Genomic DNA, 19,902 nt, shown 5'->3' with positions numbered 1-19,902 from the left:
TTCATTACTCACCTTTTATTTTCATCTTTATTTTCCAGTGCAATACTAGTGATATTTATTTTAGAAGTACTCATGTCATGTATTTTGGCTTTGTATCAATATATGAACAATGAGACAAACAGCTGTATAGCAAGCTTATTCTGTATGTGCTCTCTATTTTGATTCAGATTAACCTGTCAAGTGTACAGACAAAGGCAAATTAACCAGATTGGACTGAAATGACTAAAAAAAACAGAAGGTGAACATCAGCCATTTGCCAGACAATACGTAGTAACAGCAGTATCATTAAATTGTAGTTATACATTATTTTCTTACAACTTTTAGAAATGGAAAAGTTTTGTCATTTTGATTTGTTGGGAAGAGGTTAATTTATTTTGTTGTCTGCTTTTCTGTCCCTACCGAAGAACAAAGTCCCTTCATAAAAGTCACATTAGTGCTTATTAAACACATTAATCTAATCTCCTCCTCATTCTGTTTGTCTAAATTTCATAGGTCCCATCACCATGACCACAAAGCCTGGTCTGTTAGCAGTGGCTAATGAGTATTTTCTCAGGTGCCAGAGAGGTAGCCAACAGCCCTGTACCTGCAGCGTTTTCTATTCTATCCTCCTCTGCCTCCTTCAGCCTGTAGGAGACATTGGCCACAAGGATATAATCAGGAATGACATTTGTAATATCACTAAATATCCTATCACCAAATATCCTTGAGGGTCTTGATATTTTAGGTTTATTTTCATGTATGTATGTATGTATTGTTGACTTAGGCCAAGAGTGTAGAGGAGGTGAAGTGTGGAAGTGAGAAGGGAACATATTTGATCTATGTCATGCATATTCATGTAAGTGAAGCAGCATTAGGATGGAAGTTGGGAGACCTTGGACTAGCCCCTACAGTTTTGGGGCTTCAACTGTCAAACAGGAAAAATAACGACCAAATTTATGTGAAATGGGGTGATAGAGGATCTCCTGTATTTCAGAGACTTATTGTTCTTCCTCATCTCACTCCTGACATAAGGAAGTTATAGCCAGTTCACTGGGTTGGAACATTAAAATAAAAGAAAGGAATTTCCCCGTAGGGCTCCACCATTCTTCTACTTCTGCAAGACCCTAGGTATGGGGTTTCTTCTGGGGTGATGAAACTTCTGGAATTAGGTAGTGGTAGTAGTTGCACAACTCTGTGAAAATACTAAAAGCCACTGAATCGTACACTTTAAGAGTGTGAACATTATGGTATGTGAATCGTATTTCACTGAATTTGTTATTTAAAAAATACTACTGGATGAAGGGTAAGGATTGAAGATTGAAGAATCCCAGATGACTTAGACAAGGATTAATTAGTAAAAATGTTTGCTATTACAGGTTTTAAATTCTCTCCTGTTTGTTGCGACATGGAGGCTCAAGCTGGGTCTACTCAAGGCAAGTGTTTCCAAATATTCGACGACAAATTATTTTACCTCACCCCATCCCTGACACCCACCCTACAACATTCACCCCTGCCCGTCTGATAAACAACACACAGGCCTGGTTAATTAACCTGTCAAAGATTAGTTTATTGGTAGCTTGTTGGTTTGCTTTCCTCTGGAAGACTTCATGTGTGTGCATGTTGATAGTAATGAGGAGGTGGAGGGGGAGCTGGGGAGAAAGACGAGATTTAAGGTAGAATAGGGAAACGTTGATTTAGCATGAGGGCAGAGATTTAAATCAGGTTGGGTTGGTTTTGGCCTCATGACTTTCTGTTCTATCAATAAAAAAATCTATGATTTTTTGCATGACTCTAGCCATTAATATAGTATAGTTCAGATACTGTCATAACTTTACACCTAGCAAATGGTCTTGGTCTTTTCCTTCCGATGCTCTGGCTTGGCTTAAGAATCACACTATACCCATGTCATCAATTATAAATAACACCTTCAAATGAAGGAAATGTTGTTCATTCTTTTCTGTAGACCTGTTTTTATACCGTGTCATTCCTCAGTGAGGGGACATTGGTGTCCGTTTACTTTTGCCTTCATTGTGCTCATTGGGCTTTGCCCCTTTGCAGAGGGATACTGAAAGCAATATTTATTAATGATTTTAATGAAAATCAAACACTTTGTGGCAGAGGGAATCCTCACATCTGACCACAGGGCAATGACTCAAAATATGTAAGGAACTTGGGGAAATGGATCAGAGGGAAGATATATTAGAATCAGCTTCATCAAAGTGCACATTATCCTCCCCTTCTTCCACCGTGAGAACTGCTTACTGTGATGAGCCACTATACGCACTGTGTTCACGTGCCACGTCCCTTGGATGTGTTAGGAACCTTCAGGAATGTTTGGGGCTGTTCAGTTTCGTTTCGCCTTCAGTCTATAATCAGCCATCTACCTTGACCATGTAGCACTATTTACTGAGACAGAGTTGGAAGACTCAGGAGTAAAGGCTGTGTATCCTTTCTTTTCTTTATAGGTTTATTTTCCTTATGATTTATTTTAGGAACTGGATGCACTACCACAAAATTGGGCAGGGCGCCGATATAAAACTATGATCCACTCTGCTAAAAACTAGTCCTTAACTGTAAGCCTCTTTTGGCCCAATGTGCACCTCCAAGGAGGATTTCAATAGAGCATAGTGATAAAAAGTTTGTATTGTGAAGCCAGGCAGCTTAGATTTAAATCCCAGCTGTGTGATCTTGAGAAAGTTGCCTAAAGTTTCTGTGCTTGAACTTCATCATTTGTAAAACAAGGAGAATATTGCTATTTACCTCTAAGATTTTGTGATGATTGAATAAATTAATGTAAATAAAGGTTTAGAATAGTACTTGTAACATATAAGTACAATAAGAATGTTCACTATTCTTACTGATCAGCACTTCACAATTTCCAAACACACTTTTAATATCTTTATCTCATTTCATCCTCATGACCCATCTGTGGAATGATTCTATTGTTATCAGCATTTTACATAGGAGGAAGAGTTAAACAGCAATTCAGAAACAAGTTAGCTAAATACAATTGATTGTTTTCCAAATAGCCACTTTTTTCCTCCCTTGGATCATGAATGAATATAAGATATGAACTTGAACAACTTTTCTCTACTCAGAGTTCTGTAAGTTTTACTCTGCTCCTACTAGTAATTTTCAGTAAGGAGTATACAATTTGGTATCTTACGACCTAAAGTAAGATTTCACCAATTTAGATTCCATAAATTTTCAATCAGTGATAACCAGGCCTGGCCTGCCTTCAACATTTCCATAGATTCTCACAGAGGAGGTTTGAGTTGAGAGTGTAAATGGTTTTTCTAAAAACGTGTTAATTTGAAAAAACAAGTTATTTTTAATGAATTAACATTTGTGTGCAGACGTGCTGTTTATTTCCCATTGATCTCATACATTCATGAAAGCAGGCCTAGCAAGGAATCTATTTCAGTAATTTGAGTTTCTATATACTTGTTTGAAAGGAGTAAATAGCTTAAAATTTGGGGGATTTATATACTTCACTACCTCAGACTCCATGCCACTCCATCCCTGTGTTTCAGTTAGTGTCAATGACATTCTATTTTGTTTCTGTCTTCCTATACATTCTGATTTTTAGATTATTGATGAGGCAATGGAAACAATATCATGGATCGGTTTAGGATGATTTAAGCTTCACTCCTGTAAATTTGGGAGAGAAGTGAAAATAGGGGAAATTGTTAATTTGGGTGTGCTGTTCAGCTGAGAAAGATTCTGAGATGTGATTTCAAAGGCACTTTCAATTCTATCCATCCTAGGCTATAATGTCTTGGATTTTCTACTTATATTTCCAAAATCATGTCTATAAGGACTTATTTCTTTCATTTAATTAATCGATCAAGCCTTTGAAAATGTTCATTTTTTCTCATTTTCATAAACTCTATTTGGTTACCCTTAATTGAATTGAAGTTTCTGATATGCTTTAACCCATGAAAAATTAAAATAAATAACCTTCCATTTCAGTACCAAAACAGACTGAGAGGTCTGCAGTACAAGGAAGGGAGAGCAGCAGGTAACAGAAGAGAATGTGGATTTCTCGTCTTTCACAGGGCAATCAGAACACTAATGCACTTTATTTCCATTCCCTCAAATTTGTCCTAAGTAAACCCTTTGTTGTCTATTGACGCTTAATCGGCTGTTAGGAAAAATGCAGATTTACTCAAGTTAGCTTCAGCCTGAGGCCCATGAGCAGGACACTTCTATATCAGTCATAATGCTTTATTCATTCTACTCCTTTTCTACTCCCATTCCACATTGCTACCAACCTTACTATTCATTATAGTCTAATACTTGAGTTGTGTATTTTCTATCTTCACGATGGTTTTTAATAAGTACTAGATAGGAAGCTACTTGAAGACAAAGCCTGGTTTATTCATATTTTTGCTTCAGTACTTAGCCACTGGATCTGGAGCCCAGTAGGCACTAAATAAATGAAAAATATGCTTTGCTCTGAGGGGAAGAATTAAAACTGAGAGCTAATATATTTTGTAGATCTTCTCTAATAGAAATGCTACAGTGGGTCAAACCTCTGGTCATCTAACACACAACTCTGCCTCTGACAGGTGATCCAGTGGGCTTTTCTTAGAAGGATTTGGCAGTCCTACTTGAGCATTAACCTCAGTGATTAGGGTGTTCCTCAATAATTACATTTGACTCTACATTAGGTTGGAGGAAAAAACTATATCAGCAGCTAAATCTGAATAATCAATTTCCAAGAATGTGTTTTTCACATGTGGCCTAAATGAAACACTTGGATTAGAAAATGTGAAAACGAAATTGCTTATCAAGAAGCTAAATAGAGGGAAATAGGTAGAGAAAAGACATTTATAACCTTTAACTAATAAAGTATAAGTTGCAAAGAAATTATTCATGGCTATGCTCTTGTTGATAATGCTATTTCTGTGTAAGCAATATTTACTGAGCACTTACTCTTTGCCAGGCTCTGTATTGGAGACTGGGGATATATAAAAGATGACCAGTACACGATCTCCACCCTCAAGGAATTTACAGTCTAGTGGGCAAGATTGATGCCCTATTAATTAAGATTGTTTATTATTATTTATTATTGTTATTGCAGGTAACAGCTTGAGCTAGCTTAAAGAGAGAAAAACAAATTCATAAAAAGGGCATGTGAATGCTTCATGGGACCAGGACAAAAGAAGGAACTAGATTAGAAGAATTGCCGGGGCTTTGCCTCTTGCTTCTGAATCCATTTCCTTCAGTCCTGTCTCTGCAGATTTACTTTCTCTAAATCTCCATCCACAAGGCAGGCATAAAACCTCATACAGTTCTCCAGTTTATATTTCTTCTGTTCAGGAAAGAAGTTGAGATTAACTGGATGTTTTTCAATGCCGTTTCTAAATTCCAATGAGACAGATTAATTTTCCCAGCTTGAGTCAGATGTCTACCATTGGTCCCATCAGCTACAACCAGGGAGTAAGGTCAGCAATACAAATGTTGCTTTCTGGGAACCCACCCACTGGATTCTTGGAGCAGTTTGCAATGCAGGCGGTCAGAGTCAAGTGGGCATGTATACCCAGCGAGGTCTACCAGAGAAGATAAAGAGCTAACTTTAATACGATTTAGTTAGTACCCTGATAAAAAAATATGTGCAGCTTGCTATGAGAACACAAGGGATGTGAAATCATTTATTAAAGTAAAAATTGTTGTATTAATGCAATCTAAATAACGGTGTTCTCCAGACGGTGAGTGATTAAGAACATGGACTGTGGTATAAGATAGACCTAGGTTTGTGCCCTGGTTCTGCCACTTTACTGTGTGTCCTTGGACAGGTAACTAAAGCTCTCCAAGCCTCAGTTTCCTTGTCTGTCAAATGGAGACATTACCTATTTTAGTTTTTGTATGTGAGGATTAAATGAGAAAATGGACATATAGCACTTTACAGTGTTTTATATTAAATGCTCAATAAATCTTAGTCGTGGTTATCTTTCACACAACAAGAATTTATTATGCATGTATTGTGAGGTAGGTGCTACAGGGTGAAGTCTCTTTTATCAAGGATTAGCCAGACATGCAGTGTGGCTTCTGAAACATCTGGTGTCCCAGGAAACTCTAGCGTAGCAGAGTTCAGCCTACCTTCTCATTTCAGACTGGGTAAAATTCCTTGCACTTGTCTTACCTTAAATAATACATCATTTTAATAGCCAACAGTCTTGTTCTGCTAAGTAGAGAAGACTATGAGAGGGAATTCAATGAAGCACTTCAGACCTGGCTGAGGGTTAACTTTGTACTATTGTATGTCCTATTGTCATTGTAGTAGCCCCTTAAGGGAGAGCTGGGATTTCAACTACTCAGAAGCCCTGTTGATTTCCATGATTGTTGGGCGGCTGAGCTCCCTATGCACTGCTCAGGAACTTTACAGGTAACGGATTATCTGGTCCAATCCCATAATAGCCAAAAAATCCGTTAGTACTACTCCCTATTGCTTTTGCACTGCATACCACAGAAACCTGGTAATATACCATGTGCTACCAACAAACACCATACCATCATAGCCATGCATTTGTCGTTCTCAGACCCTGAATTGCTTCATCGGAACAGCAGGCAGGAGTGGTGAAAAAATAGCTAGCCTAACACCTGGGTTTCTTGAATGACATGTAATAGTTATAGCCAAATGAGGAGTTATGCCTTCTGATATTTGACCATGTGGGGCCATTCATGTGCATTTAATGGAAAAATTTGTTTGTTTTACACTTCTTTCTTTTGCTTTTTTTTGTTTTCCCTTGGTAGTGTAAGTTATACAGGACACTTCCATAGCCATGATAACAGTTCCTCGGGAACCATCTGAATGTCGAAGGAAGTGTGTGAAACAATGCAATGACTTGGTAATAGCTTTGGCAGGAGCCCTGCCATATAACTGACATCCTAATGGCTCTGTTGGACCCATTAGGCATGTATAAGACAGTGCAGATGACGTTGTAATGGCTCCTTTGGAGATGTTACACGATCAGAGGAAGAGTGTAAGTCATTGGGATTACTTTATGTGTGGGTGAGACACTTCTGCGATGACCATGATACTCGTACAGTTGAAAACAATTTTGATGATATTGAAATTTCAAGCCATTATAAAGTTAGATATAACAAGCTTATATTTTCCTTTTTAGTAGGGAATTTTAACTACTATTTTTTTAGTATGAAAGTAATATCAGCTGATGGTTTAAAAATTAAAACAGTAAAAACATGGGTTTTTGGGGTTTTTTTAATAATTAATTAATTAATTTATTTTTACTTTTGGCTGTGTTGGGTCTTCGTTTCTGCACGAGGGCTTTCTCTAGTTGCGGCAAGTGGGGGCCACTCTTCATCGCGGTGCGCGGGCCTCTCACTATCGCGGCCTCTCTTGTTGCGGAGCACAGGCTCCAGACACGCAGGCTCAGTGATTGTGGCTCAAGGGTGTAGTTGCTCCGCGGCATGTGGGATCCTCCCAGACCAGGGCTCGAACCCGTGTCCCCTGCATTGGCAGGCAGATTCTCAACCACTGCGCCACCAGGGAAGCCCTAAAAACATGTTTAAAGTGAAAATCCTCTCCCTCTTTACGCTTCTATATAAAGTATAAAAGTCATAGGATTACAAAGATTCCATCGTGCATATGCAAGAAAATAAAAATTATTAACCGGCATATAAATCTTTTAGGTAATTTTATAACTAGGACTTCCAATTGTATCACCAGGGCAAGAAATTATCAAGACACTATTGAGAGGTAGCCAGTGTTAACAGTGTATTATGTATCATTCCCCAAATGTTCTGTACATGTACAAATGGGATAACATAGTAAAAAAAGAACAATAACTTTTTTCTAGTTAATATTATACCTATATAATATATAATATTAAATATATAAATATATAATATTAAATTATATCTATATATTTATAGATATATATAATATTATAATATTATATAATATTATTATCTAGTTAATATTATATTTTCCCATGTTTGCAGTATAGATCTGCCTTATTCTTTTTTTTTTTTTTTTTTTGCCACACTGAGTGGCTTGCGGGATCTTAATTCCCCGACCAGGAATCGAACCCAGGCCCCGACAGTGAAAGCGCCGAGTCCTAACTGCTGGACCACCAGGGAATTCCCCTGCCTTATTCTTTTTAATAGCTGTATAGTATTCTGTTTCTGTATGTATCATTTTTTACTTAGTCCCCTGTTTATGGAAATCTAGGTTTCCAGGGCTTTGATATTAAAAACAATGCTGTACTTAACATCTTTGTACACATCTTTTTGCTTACCTGTTGGATGATTTCTTAGAAGTAGAAATGATGGGCCAAGGATATGTACATTTGACATTTTTTATAGATATTACCAAATTTCCCCTTTAAACAACCAGTTTATCTTTCCTACTAATGCTATATACTACTAATGCATCTGTTTTCCTGTATCCTTTTCAACACTGGCAAGGAATGAAAAAGATTTCTAATACCCAGTCTGCTACATGAAATATGGTATCTTTTTGTGCTATTATTTTGCAATTTACTTATGAGTGAGCTTGGGCATCTTTTCGTATGTTAATGGACCATATACATTTCTTTTTCCTAAATTCTCTGTTGACATCGTTTACCAATTTCTTCTATTTGAATTTTCTATTTCTTTTTTAATTAATTTTTTAAGTTGAAGTATAGTTGATTTACAGGGTTGTACTAATTTCTGCTGTACAGCAAAGTGACTCAGTTATACGCATACATACATTCTTTTTTAATATTCTTTTCCATTGTGGCTTATCCCAGGATATTGAATATAGTTCTCTGTGCTATACAATAGGACCTTGTTTATCCATTCTATATGTAATACAAATTTTCATATTTCTTATTAATTTTCAAGAACATTTTATATATAAGAGGTAAAAAAAAACCTTGAATGCATTATGCATTGTTCCTAGTTTGTCATTTGCCTTTTGAAATAGGTTCATATGATGCATTTGTGTTTGTAGATATAGAGCTTTATATTTTTAAGTGGTCAAATTCAACCATCTATACTTTATAGCTTATGGAAGTATATGAAGCTTAGCTATAGATAGATAGATAGATAGATAGTAGGTAAAGATACAGATATAATTGTTAGCAATATTATAATGTCCCCAATTCTAAAAGTAAACTGCTTGAAAATTTATTTTAATTTTAGGTTAGAATATAAATATCTACATACAGATCATAAATCTAAATGGATGTTATGCATGCATGTAGTATGCATCATGGTTATATTTACCTGAAAACAGACTTCAATGTGGAAGTAGTTTCAGTATAAATACAGCATAAATAATGTAATTTTTAAATTAGAATTATTTAGGTTAGTCTTCATGATTGACCTTGATATATTGTTTAATCACTTATTTATTAGTACATTAAATAGTGTACTAATGAGTAGTGTACTAAGAAGCCAAAATGAGTTAATGTGGGGAATTCCCTGGCAGTCCAGTGGTTAGGACTCAGCGCTTTCACTGCTGAGGGCCCGGTTTCAATCACTGGTCGGAGAACTAAGATCCTGCAAGCCACGAGGTGAGGCCAAAAAAAACTCAACCAACCAACCAACCGAACAAACAAACAAAACCCAAAATGAGTTAATGTGCTTACAGTACATCATGTTACTTTATAAGGATCCATGCAACTTGATATTTTAGTTGAATTAAAACATAGGCATGTTCATAGTATTTTAAAATATATTAGTTAAAATGAAAATATGTATCATAAAAATCTAGAACTAATGAATAAATCCAAGGGCCAATTCTGGGATGGGGGGGCAATAAAATAGATAAGACAATCAAGAAAATGGGGGAAGATAAGAAATAAGCATGTCAAAATAACTATAAATAAAGAGGCAACTGATTCATAAGAGACTACTTTGTGTACCTCTTTTAAGATATGCTTGAAAACATGGGTGGAATAGATGATTTTATAGAACAAATATGAATGACCAAAATGCTCTGAGAAGATAGATAAATATAAACTTTCTAATTTATATTATAGAAATAAAATTTCCAAAGAACCACCCAAACCAAAAGAAGTAGCAGATCTAGACAGTTTCATAGACAAAATCTGCCAAAACTTTAAGGAACACATACATCATTTCAATGCTACTTAAATGTTTTCACAGCATAACAAGAGTGGAAGCTTCCAAATCTTTTTTTAATTTTTTGAAAGGAAGAAAAGCAATGAGATCTAAAGCAGAAAAAGAAATCACAAAGTAAATCTACAAACCAATTGTAGTTGTGAATACTGATGCAAAATTTTTAAGTAAAATACTGGCAAACAAGGTCCAGCAATATAGTAAAAGAATAATACACTACAACTAAGTGCAGTTCATACTAGGGAATGCAAGGATAGTTCAATATTAGGAATTCTGTTACTCTAATTTACAATATGAATAGATAAATATAGGCAAACCATATGAAAAGTTGCATAGATGACAAAAAGGCATTTCATAAAACCCAATGTTATATTAAACAAACACATAATATTTACTCTCTGCTTGATACTGTTAAGTATTTTAGATATTAATGAGTTTAATTCTCACAACCACTCTATGACTTAGGTACTAATAACATCCCCATTTACAAATGTGGAAACTGAGGCACAGTGAGGGTAAGTAAAAAGTCATTTAGCTAGTACGTGGCAAAGCCAGGATTTAAACCCAGTCCGATTCCAAACCCTTGCATTTATCCACTATACTATACTACTGCTCATTAATTTTTGATAGAGACTCTTAATTTTAAAAAATATATAATATATATAATTTCTTATGTAAAATCACAAAATCCAGTTTTACTCTAAGTGAGGAAACACAACAAAGATTTCTGTTAGAGTCAAGAACAGAACAAGGATGTCCATTTTCACCAATTACTTTAAACTTATAATGAAGGTAGCAACTGTAGCCATGAGAAGAGAGACTGAACTGAGAGAAATAAAATTAGAAACAATGAGGTCAATTATTATTTGTAAGCTATACAGTTGTATATCTAAAAAGCCTAAGAAAACTGAACAATAAATTAACACAAATGATAAAAATTCAGTAAATTAATTTGGTATAACATTAGGACACCAAGTTAATAGTTTTCATCCATACAAATCACAGCCAATTAGAAAATGTGGTTGAATAAATTATTACTTTTATAAAAGCAACAATGATAACCAAAATGCCTAGGAATAAACTAGCAAAAAGACCAAGACACACACTCATACACACATACATTTACACACACAAACACAGACACACACACAACAATGCTATTGAGGAATATAGAAGAAAACATAAATAAATGGAAAGCCTTACCCTGTTCTTGGATGATAAGTATCACTATCATAAAATTCTCCCTAAATTAATCTGTAATTCTAACATAGCTCCAATAACAATATCAATTGGTCATGTAAAAACTCTGATTTACTGGCGCTAATGTTCAAATGGGAAAAAAAAAGCCAACATGCAAGAATACCTTGAAAATATTTGGAAAAAATCATAATGTTGTGATAATAAGTTTGCCAGATGTTTAAATATATTTAAGTTCATTTTAATTAAACTAACATTCTAATACATGAATAAAGTGTTAGAATGGAAAAGGAAGCCTGCAAATGGACCCAATACAAACAGGAATATAATATATGATAATGATAGCATTTCAGATCAATAGGGAAAACATGGATTGTTTAAAAAAGGTGTTGAGACAATTGGGTAGCTGTCAAGAAAACAATAAAATTGATTCTCTACCTCACTCCCTACACCAAAATATATTCTGGTGAATCAAATTTTAAATGTGAAAATAAATAGTAGAAGGAAATATGGGAGAATTTTGTCCTAACCTTAGAGTAGGAAAGCTTTTATAGATATAGCAACAAAAAAAAAAGAAAAAGAAAAAGAAAAAAGAAGCCATAAACAAAAATGTCGCCATGCTATCTTTATTAGCATCCAAAGACAAAGGGTTAATTTCTCTTATGTAAAAAGTACTCATAGTCAATAAGAAAAAAGTCTCAACAATAAAATGAAAAATAAAGTGACTCTAGGCCATAGAAAAGGAAATAAGAATGGTTCATGAGCATATGAAATATGTTAACCTTACTGCTAAGAGAAATGCATAATAGAACTATGTTATTTATCACTGATCACATTGGAAATAAAAAATTTGATAATATACTTTGTTGGTAAATGTGTATAAAATGTTGGTTATAGGAGTATAAATAAATACAATCTCTATGAAAGAAAATTTGGCAATATCTAGCAAAAAATATACCTCCTTTTACTTAGCAATTTCACTTCCCGGAATTTATCCTACAGCTAGTCAATGGGTATGCAGTGAAACGTGTGAGGATGTTCATAGTAGCATCTTTTGAAATATCAAAAAATCAGGGATATCAATCAAAATGTAAATCAATAGGAGGCTACTTGTATAATTTATGGTAGAGTCATGCAATGGAATACTCTGTAGCCTTACAAAGAGTGAATATACATGGTGGAAGGAGAAGTGGAATGCCTTAGCGGGAATTGCACAGGGGGATTTCAACTCTATTGACGCTATATTTATTTGCATATTTATTTATAATGTTTTATTTCTTAAACTAGGTGGTAGGGGTACATTAGTGTTTACATTATTGCTCTTTATACACTTTTATGGATGTCTGAAATATTTTTTCATAAATTTAACACAAACAAAATGAGACAACTATGTATCGAAGTAAAACAATCTTCAACATACATCATTAAGCAAAAACCACAGGGTTTGAATCATCGTATATAGAAATGGCCTTTTTGTCTGTGACCCAGAGTAAGAAATAAAATTTACATTGTGACCCAGTTCTCAATGAATCTATAAACAAAAATAAAAACTAGAAAAAGTTTTCATAAGACAATACCTACCCTTACTATGAACAGCGCCCTTTGACATTTTCTGTTCTGTTTTATTTCATGTCATTATAATGTTAACTGTGATCCAGTGAATTTATTTCTTAACCAACTCATAGGTCACAACCTGCAATTTAAAAACTGTGGTGTCCAGTACACTACACTTGATGTGTGATTTTTAATGGAATGACATGTATATATGCTTGTAGATGTATAGAATTTCTCTGGAAATATTCACAATAAATGGATTATTCTGATTGCATTTGTGGAAGGGAACTAGGTGACTGTGAGATAGGGTTGGAGGGAGATTTATTTTCATCTGTGCTCTTTTGTACTTTTAGAACTTTGTACCATGTGTTACTAAAATTTTTAATTTAACACAACTAAAAAGTAAATAAAATGACAATGGTATCAAGGAGGAATGAATTCAACTCACTTGCTTTCTAGACCACTTTTTAAAAATAACCAAATGTAAACTAGATGGCTAGTGGGAAGCAGCCACGTAGCACAGGGAGATCAGCTTGGTGCTTTGTGACCACCTAGAGGGGTGGGATAAGGAGGGTGGGAGGGAGATGCAAGAGGGAGGAGATATGGGGATATATGTATATGTATAGCTGATTCACTTTGTTATACAGCAGAAACTAACACACCATTGTAAAGCAGTTATACTCCAATAAAGATGTTTAAAGAAAAAAAAGAAAAATAACCAATAATTAATTGCTGCTTACAGGGTTCTTTCCAATGTTTGAAAATAAATGAAAGGAATAAAAGCTTCCCTAAAAAAAATGAGCACAAGATTATTAAATATTCCCTTTATGGCAATCTCCAGGTGTAGCTCTTGATTTATTTCTTTAACACAGCTTTTTTGGTGTGTGTTCCTTGTAAAAATAAGATGAGAAACAAATCTATTAGACCAAGGGTAATATTTTGCTCTTTACATTACTGTTAAGTCACTTGCTCATTTTAATTGTCATTATGAAATTAGAGCCCCATCTGTGGAAGAGCCATATTCTTCTATTTACTTGGAAAAAAGCTATGTTTGGAGATCGTTTCTGTCTTACAGAGAAAGCAAGGAAGGCATGGAAGTATCGTTATCCAGCTGACCAGCAGTTTTATGTTTAAAAGTTGTCTGCCAAAATTAGCAGTTTTAAAACAAAGACAGCTGAGAATTTCAAACTTTTCATGTAATATATACCATACTATTTTCCTTTGAAACCCAAAACATGTATTTGTCATTTAACAATTTCAGCGGTGTACACATAATTGTGTTTGCATGAACAAATGACTATTATACTAGGCGGTTGACTTTAAATAGCATTTCTTTATTCTCCAAGGTCTATATTTTTAATTTTTTGTTTTCAGTTTTATTCTCCTATCATCTAGAAATTTGTGTTTAAATAATTTTCATTTATTTTGTTGTTTGTAAGTGCAAAACTGGTTTTTTTGAGATAACTTATCTTTTATTTTCATTGTTCCTTGGCAAGTTTCTATTGGCTGAAATAATCCTGCAGCTAGAGAGATTGTGTGGCCTGTAGAAATCTTCTGTGCAAAAGTTTAATAACTTTTACTATGAGAAAATTGGCAGCCTTGTGAAATAATCCAAGAATTACCCTTCTACCACATTTTTGATAAACCTTGGGTTACCTCTGCTAAAGAAGGGCCAAGACAAGAGAAGGTTAAAACTAAGGGAGTATCTCATTTCCTGATGAATTCGTGAGGTCTCTGTGCTTACTTCACCTGGCTTCCGGATTACCATGCTCCTAGTTTTCCTCTTATCTCAGTGGTTACTTCTCTGTCTTATTCACTGATTCTTCCTCTTCTCTCTGACCTTTTAATATTGTAATGTCCCAGTGATGTCTTTGTCCTAGAGTCTTCTCCATTTACACTCACTCACTGAATGATCTCATTTGGTCTTGATGCTTAAAACACCGTCTAATACACAAATGAGTCCCAAATTCATATCTCAGCCAAGACCTCTCTTCCAACATCCATTTTCAACTTACTTGATGATTGCACCTGGATGGCTAATGGGTATCTTAAATTTCACTTGTCCAAAACTGAGCTCCTAATCCTCCCTCAACTTCAAACTTGCTCCACTTGCAGACTCGCTCATTTCAGTTGATGGAAATGCCAGCCTACCACTTGCTCAGGCCAAAAACCTTGGCATCGTCCTGAAAGCTCTCTCACTCTCACACCTTACATCCACTCTATCAGCAAACACTGTTTCTTTACTACCAACCCTACTGCTATCACCCTTATCCAAACCACCGTCATCTCTCGCCTGGTTAATACCCCCTAATAGGTCTCCCTCCTTCCTAGAATGATCCTTTTAAAATGTCAGTCTACTCTGCTTAGACATATTGCAGTGGCTTCTCATTTCACTCAGAGTAAAATATTTACAGCGGTCTAAAATTCCCTTCCTGATATCTCTCTGACCTCACTTCCTTCTACACTTCCCCTTATTATTTCTGCTCCCACTTCAATGGCATCTTTGTCCCTCTCCAGAAAAACTGGAGCACACTTCTGTCTTAGGGACTTTGCCTTAGCTAAGTCCTCTGCTTGGAACTCTCTTCCTCCAGATCTTGCATCTTTAACTCTCACACATCCTCAAGTCTTTGTTCAGATGTCTCCTTCTCAGTGAGGCCGACCCTGACCCATACTATATAATACTGCAACTTTCACCCAACCCCAAATGCCCAATACCCTTTACCCTGCCCTTTTTTCCCCCATAGCATGTATCATCTTCTGTATAATTTACTTATGTACTGTGATGATTGTTTATTGTCTGTTCCCCCCATCAGAATTATAAGTTCCACAAGGGCTGGGATCCTTGTCTGTTTTGTTCACTGAAGTATTTAAAGCTTCTATCAGTAGAATAGTTTTGGACACTTAGTAAGTATTCAACAAATATTTTGAACAAATAAATAAATATAGAGATGTAATTCTTGCTATATATGTTTTGACTGTGTCTTTGCACAGAACTGAATAACTGTTTTTGATTGATTTGAACTGTTATTTCTTGCACAATTGATTTTTTTAGCGCCTTGTCTATATGCGTAAACCAATTTGGTTTCTGAATGATTTGATCAGTCAGCTCAATAAACTCAGTAGTTTTTAAACCCCTTTGTTAATAGTTGAATCAGTCAGACCTGTTTACTTGTTTCCTGGATTTGTTTAGTTTCAGTTTGTGATGACTGTACTGGCTTTTATAGGTAAAAGATTCAAGCTAATTTATGCATGGAAAAACCACTGCAATTGATATGCCAAATCAATGCATGTAGACATAACCATATTCAATCACAATTAGACTACAAGTCAAATGAGTATTGTAGGAGAACTTTATAGTCAGCATAGTTCGTTTTAAGACTAAGAAATAGCAAATACCAATCGGTTGCGTATCCATAAATAAATAAATAAATAAGCGCATACATATATCTTTTTGAGTGATTTATGAAAATAAGCAAGTCAATCAAAATTGTCAAACAGTTTGATTCATTTAAGACATTGCCTAAATTGATATGTTGTCTGACTGAATTGCCTGGTCATTCCAGTGGAAGTTATTGAACCTTTTGTTTATGAAGACACAACCATATTTTGTCAAATGACGCATCAATTGATTTTTTAAAAAACCATTCCAATTAGAATTGATCAATCAATTCAGTCAAAATTGAAATGTGAGTCTATAGGACAGTCAAGTCTAAATTAAAACTAGGATAAGAAATTATATGAAGATGTTAAAGTGAGATTTTACTAATCCTGAGTCATGTCAGAGCTTGAGGAAGTGTCTGTACATGTTGAAAATACAGTGGGAAATGAAATTTCAACATTTCAGCCTTGAAAGAGTCATGAACCCATCAACTCATGACATTTTCACCAGTTCTCCCATACTTACTGGTGTCAAAACAGTGCCACAACCGATAATTGAAGTACCTCAGGAAGGAAAAGCAAGACAAAACAAAACAAAACAACCACAAAAAAGAAAGAAAGGAAACAGTAGCTCTATGGATTAAGTACTTGATATATATGTGTTTACTTACCCACAGCATATGTGCATAAATTATTTTAACCTTTGGCTGCTTTCATTTTAGTCCTGGATCTATAGGATACCGTTTATTAATTTGTATAACTTGCACAGGAAGCAGTAAGGATTTGGAAAGTAATTTTATCTTTTCCCTCAAGTGTAGTTTTCTCCCTGAGCTCTGTCATTTGTACATCAAACTAACACTGCCATTTTTATCAGCTTCAGCCACAAGAAGGTTTATCAAGGTGTTTCTGTTTCACTTCTTGTTTCTAAGCAGCTGCCTAGAACTGGAGTCACGAGTCTGCTAAATTGGGCAGTCATTTGGAGCTTGTTTTTTATCACGTTCTTCTAAGAACCATAATTTTCTAAAAAGAAATTAGCCCAAGGTAAATCTCAGCAGAAAAGTGGTTTTCTCTGATAATGGTTTGCCTCCAATGAAGAGGTTGGTCTTTACCCACAAGAACTAGAAAGAATAATTTGGACATATTTTCTTGTACCTTATACCTTGGGCCTGTGAGACTTAAAGAAATATCTTGCCTTCCAACAAGTTAAGTTTCAGTTGTTCCAGATTGAATTAGTGTAAATAAAATAGAAAGAAGGGCCCTAGCAAATCAATACTGCATTGGTAGTAAACTGGAAAATACTGACAAATTATCCTTTTAGGCCTTAGCGAGGTTTAATCTAAACATCGTTTTCTCCTGACAGTATGAGAGAGAAGAGGGTAATTTATTACACAGTCCTGATATGGATGAGAAAAGACTGCTGCTTGTTCTTCACTGTTCTGGCTCTTTCCCTCTCCATGCCAGTTCAATTTTTGTTTTGCTTCAGAAAATCATTCTCCAATAATATATTTATAGGTCTTGTAACTTTAATGCATAGCAATTGCTGCCTTATCATGGTGCATTTGAGTACTTGCTAGCTTGTTTAAGAATGTAGGTTTTTAAGTGCCCCTTTGAAGCTCAGGTGTCTCTTAATCCCCACAGGAAGCATGTTCTTAAAAAGCGTCATATGCAAATCTTTTCATAGTTTACCTGCTGTAGGGGACCAGGATATAAACTAATCTTTTAGAAAATCTGGTCACATTATCATGCAAATAATTACCCTGCTCCCAAATTGATGATTTTCATGATGCTTGGGCTTTTTGTTTGCTGGATTTATTTAAGGTGACCCCTATTTCTAGTGCAATTAGAATTTATTAGCCATTTGCAGAAAAGGAGAAATTTGTGTTTTTTGACAGAAAAATATTTAGTGTTTCTTTCAAGTTTCTTATGATTTTTAATTGTTTCATCATATAACTCTTATTCTATGTGATAGGTGTGAAGTTCAAATATGTGAAATGTGTGGGAGAAAAAATTAGGTCAGCAATTTGTTCATCTTTTTCTGTTAAATAAATTACTTGTGTTAAATGTCACATTTTCTAACATGGATACGATAAAATAACATTTTTAATTAACCCAAGAGGGATATGGACATAAGAAAACCAAACACTTGCTCCAGGCAGGATCATTTCTCAAGATACTGCATTGTGAACAATATTTAAATTACTGGTTATATTTATCCCATGTATTTTGCAAAACTTGAAGTCTTATATTAACAGTGCACCTCAACAGTTAGAGTAATAAAGAAATGAACCTCAAACTTTTCACACATTTTGGGGATAGTATATATATTAAGTAGTAATAAATGTTTTCCTACATGATGTACCCCATACCAAACTGAAGCCTTACTATGTTTAATTGCTCATCTAGACTCCAGAAATATTTAAACTCCCAGGTACCTCTAGCCAAAAGATTAAAAAATTAAGATGGAAATGGTGAACATATTTACAAAAGGAGGAATTTTAGTAAGAAACTCAGTTAAATTTAGTTTTATTGGTTCAGAAGGGAAATAAATTTCTTTTGGAAAACATTTTCTAAAAGAGAAAAATGTATTATGGATATATGATTGGACTATTAAATATAAATGTTGCAATCTTAATCTTCTCTAGACCAAGCCATTGTGACAAGATTTCCCTATATAATTAGCAGCACGCTGCATATGCCAGTGAGTTAACAAGAGAAAAAGAATCAGTTTGATGCCTTAAACATAATTAACTACAATGTATGAATTTGCTTTACTTCAGATATTGTATGAAACATTATTACCATTTTGTGAGACTTCTAAAGTTATTAAACACTTTAAAATTCCCTTTGAGGGCAAGGCGTTGTTATAGGAATGATATGGGGAGGTGTTGTGTGGGGAGAGATAAGGATTAAAAACAAATGTGGTCACAGGCCTTCTACTTAGCAGCTTGCTTACTTGGACCTAATGGTGTTGATAAAAGTAATTCTGATGGCATTATTAGCCTATCTCTATACAACTAGGCCAATTGACCAAATAAGATCAGTATTTTTTCCCAATTGTCAAGACAGCCAATCACCACGGGTTTGATTGGATCACTGCACAGTTGATCCAATTCATTAGTTAAGATTACTGAAATAAATCACACTTGGAGGAAACTCAAATGCAAGTTAGTAGGCAAGTACCATGTGGTGGAACAGTTCCATAAGAGCAAGCTCATCAAATGATTTCTGCAAGTCATTATTTATATCCAGAATTGATTCAGTGAGTAAAGTCATTTGAAGGGTCTTAAAGATATAAGTAGAAAAAGATGTTTTTAGCAATTTAAAGTGAAAACATTTGTTAGCATTTATTAAAGAATGTTTCAACACTTGAATTTATTTTTTCAACAAGCATTTGTCAAGCACCTACCATATGCAAAGGACTGGGGACCCAGAAATGAATAATTAGACATTTTCCCTGACCTTGAGAAGTTCACAGTCAGCTGGTAGGGTGGAGGAGTAGACAAACTAATAATTATGGTTTGATGTAGTAAGTTTTATAATAAAGATATAAGCAAAATGCATGCAATGAAAGCATAGAGAATAAAATAACAAACAGGGGAAATCTGGGAAGCCACCACACAGAAGGTGATATTTGAAGTATGAATACAGATTTACCAGGCAGAAAAGGAAAGGAAGGATATTTCAGGCAGAGTGAAC

General features: G+C 34.9%; 1 protein-coding gene across 1 annotated transcript in view; it reads left to right on the top strand.

Annotated features, from left to right (window-relative positions):
• TENM1 (teneurin transmembrane protein 1) overlaps nt 1-19,902 on the top strand; it is a 569,033-nt gene that overhangs the window by 82,987 nt on the left and 466,144 nt on the right. The window contains exon 3 of the mRNA XM_082446781.1: nt 1,356-1,412. Coding sequence (XP_082302907.1) covers nt 1,356-1,412 — 57 coding nt within the window. The remainder of the gene's footprint in view (nt 1-1,355; nt 1,413-19,902) is intronic.

Source organism: Balaenoptera physalus (assembly GCF_965194825.1).
Source record: "Balaenoptera physalus genome assembly, chromosome: X".
In the NCBI taxonomy this organism is placed as follows: domain Eukaryota; kingdom Metazoa; phylum Chordata; class Mammalia; order Artiodactyla; family Balaenopteridae; genus Balaenoptera; species Balaenoptera physalus.
The sequence above is the reverse complement of the archived record's forward strand: the minus strand, read 5'-3'. Positions and strand labels throughout refer to the sequence as shown.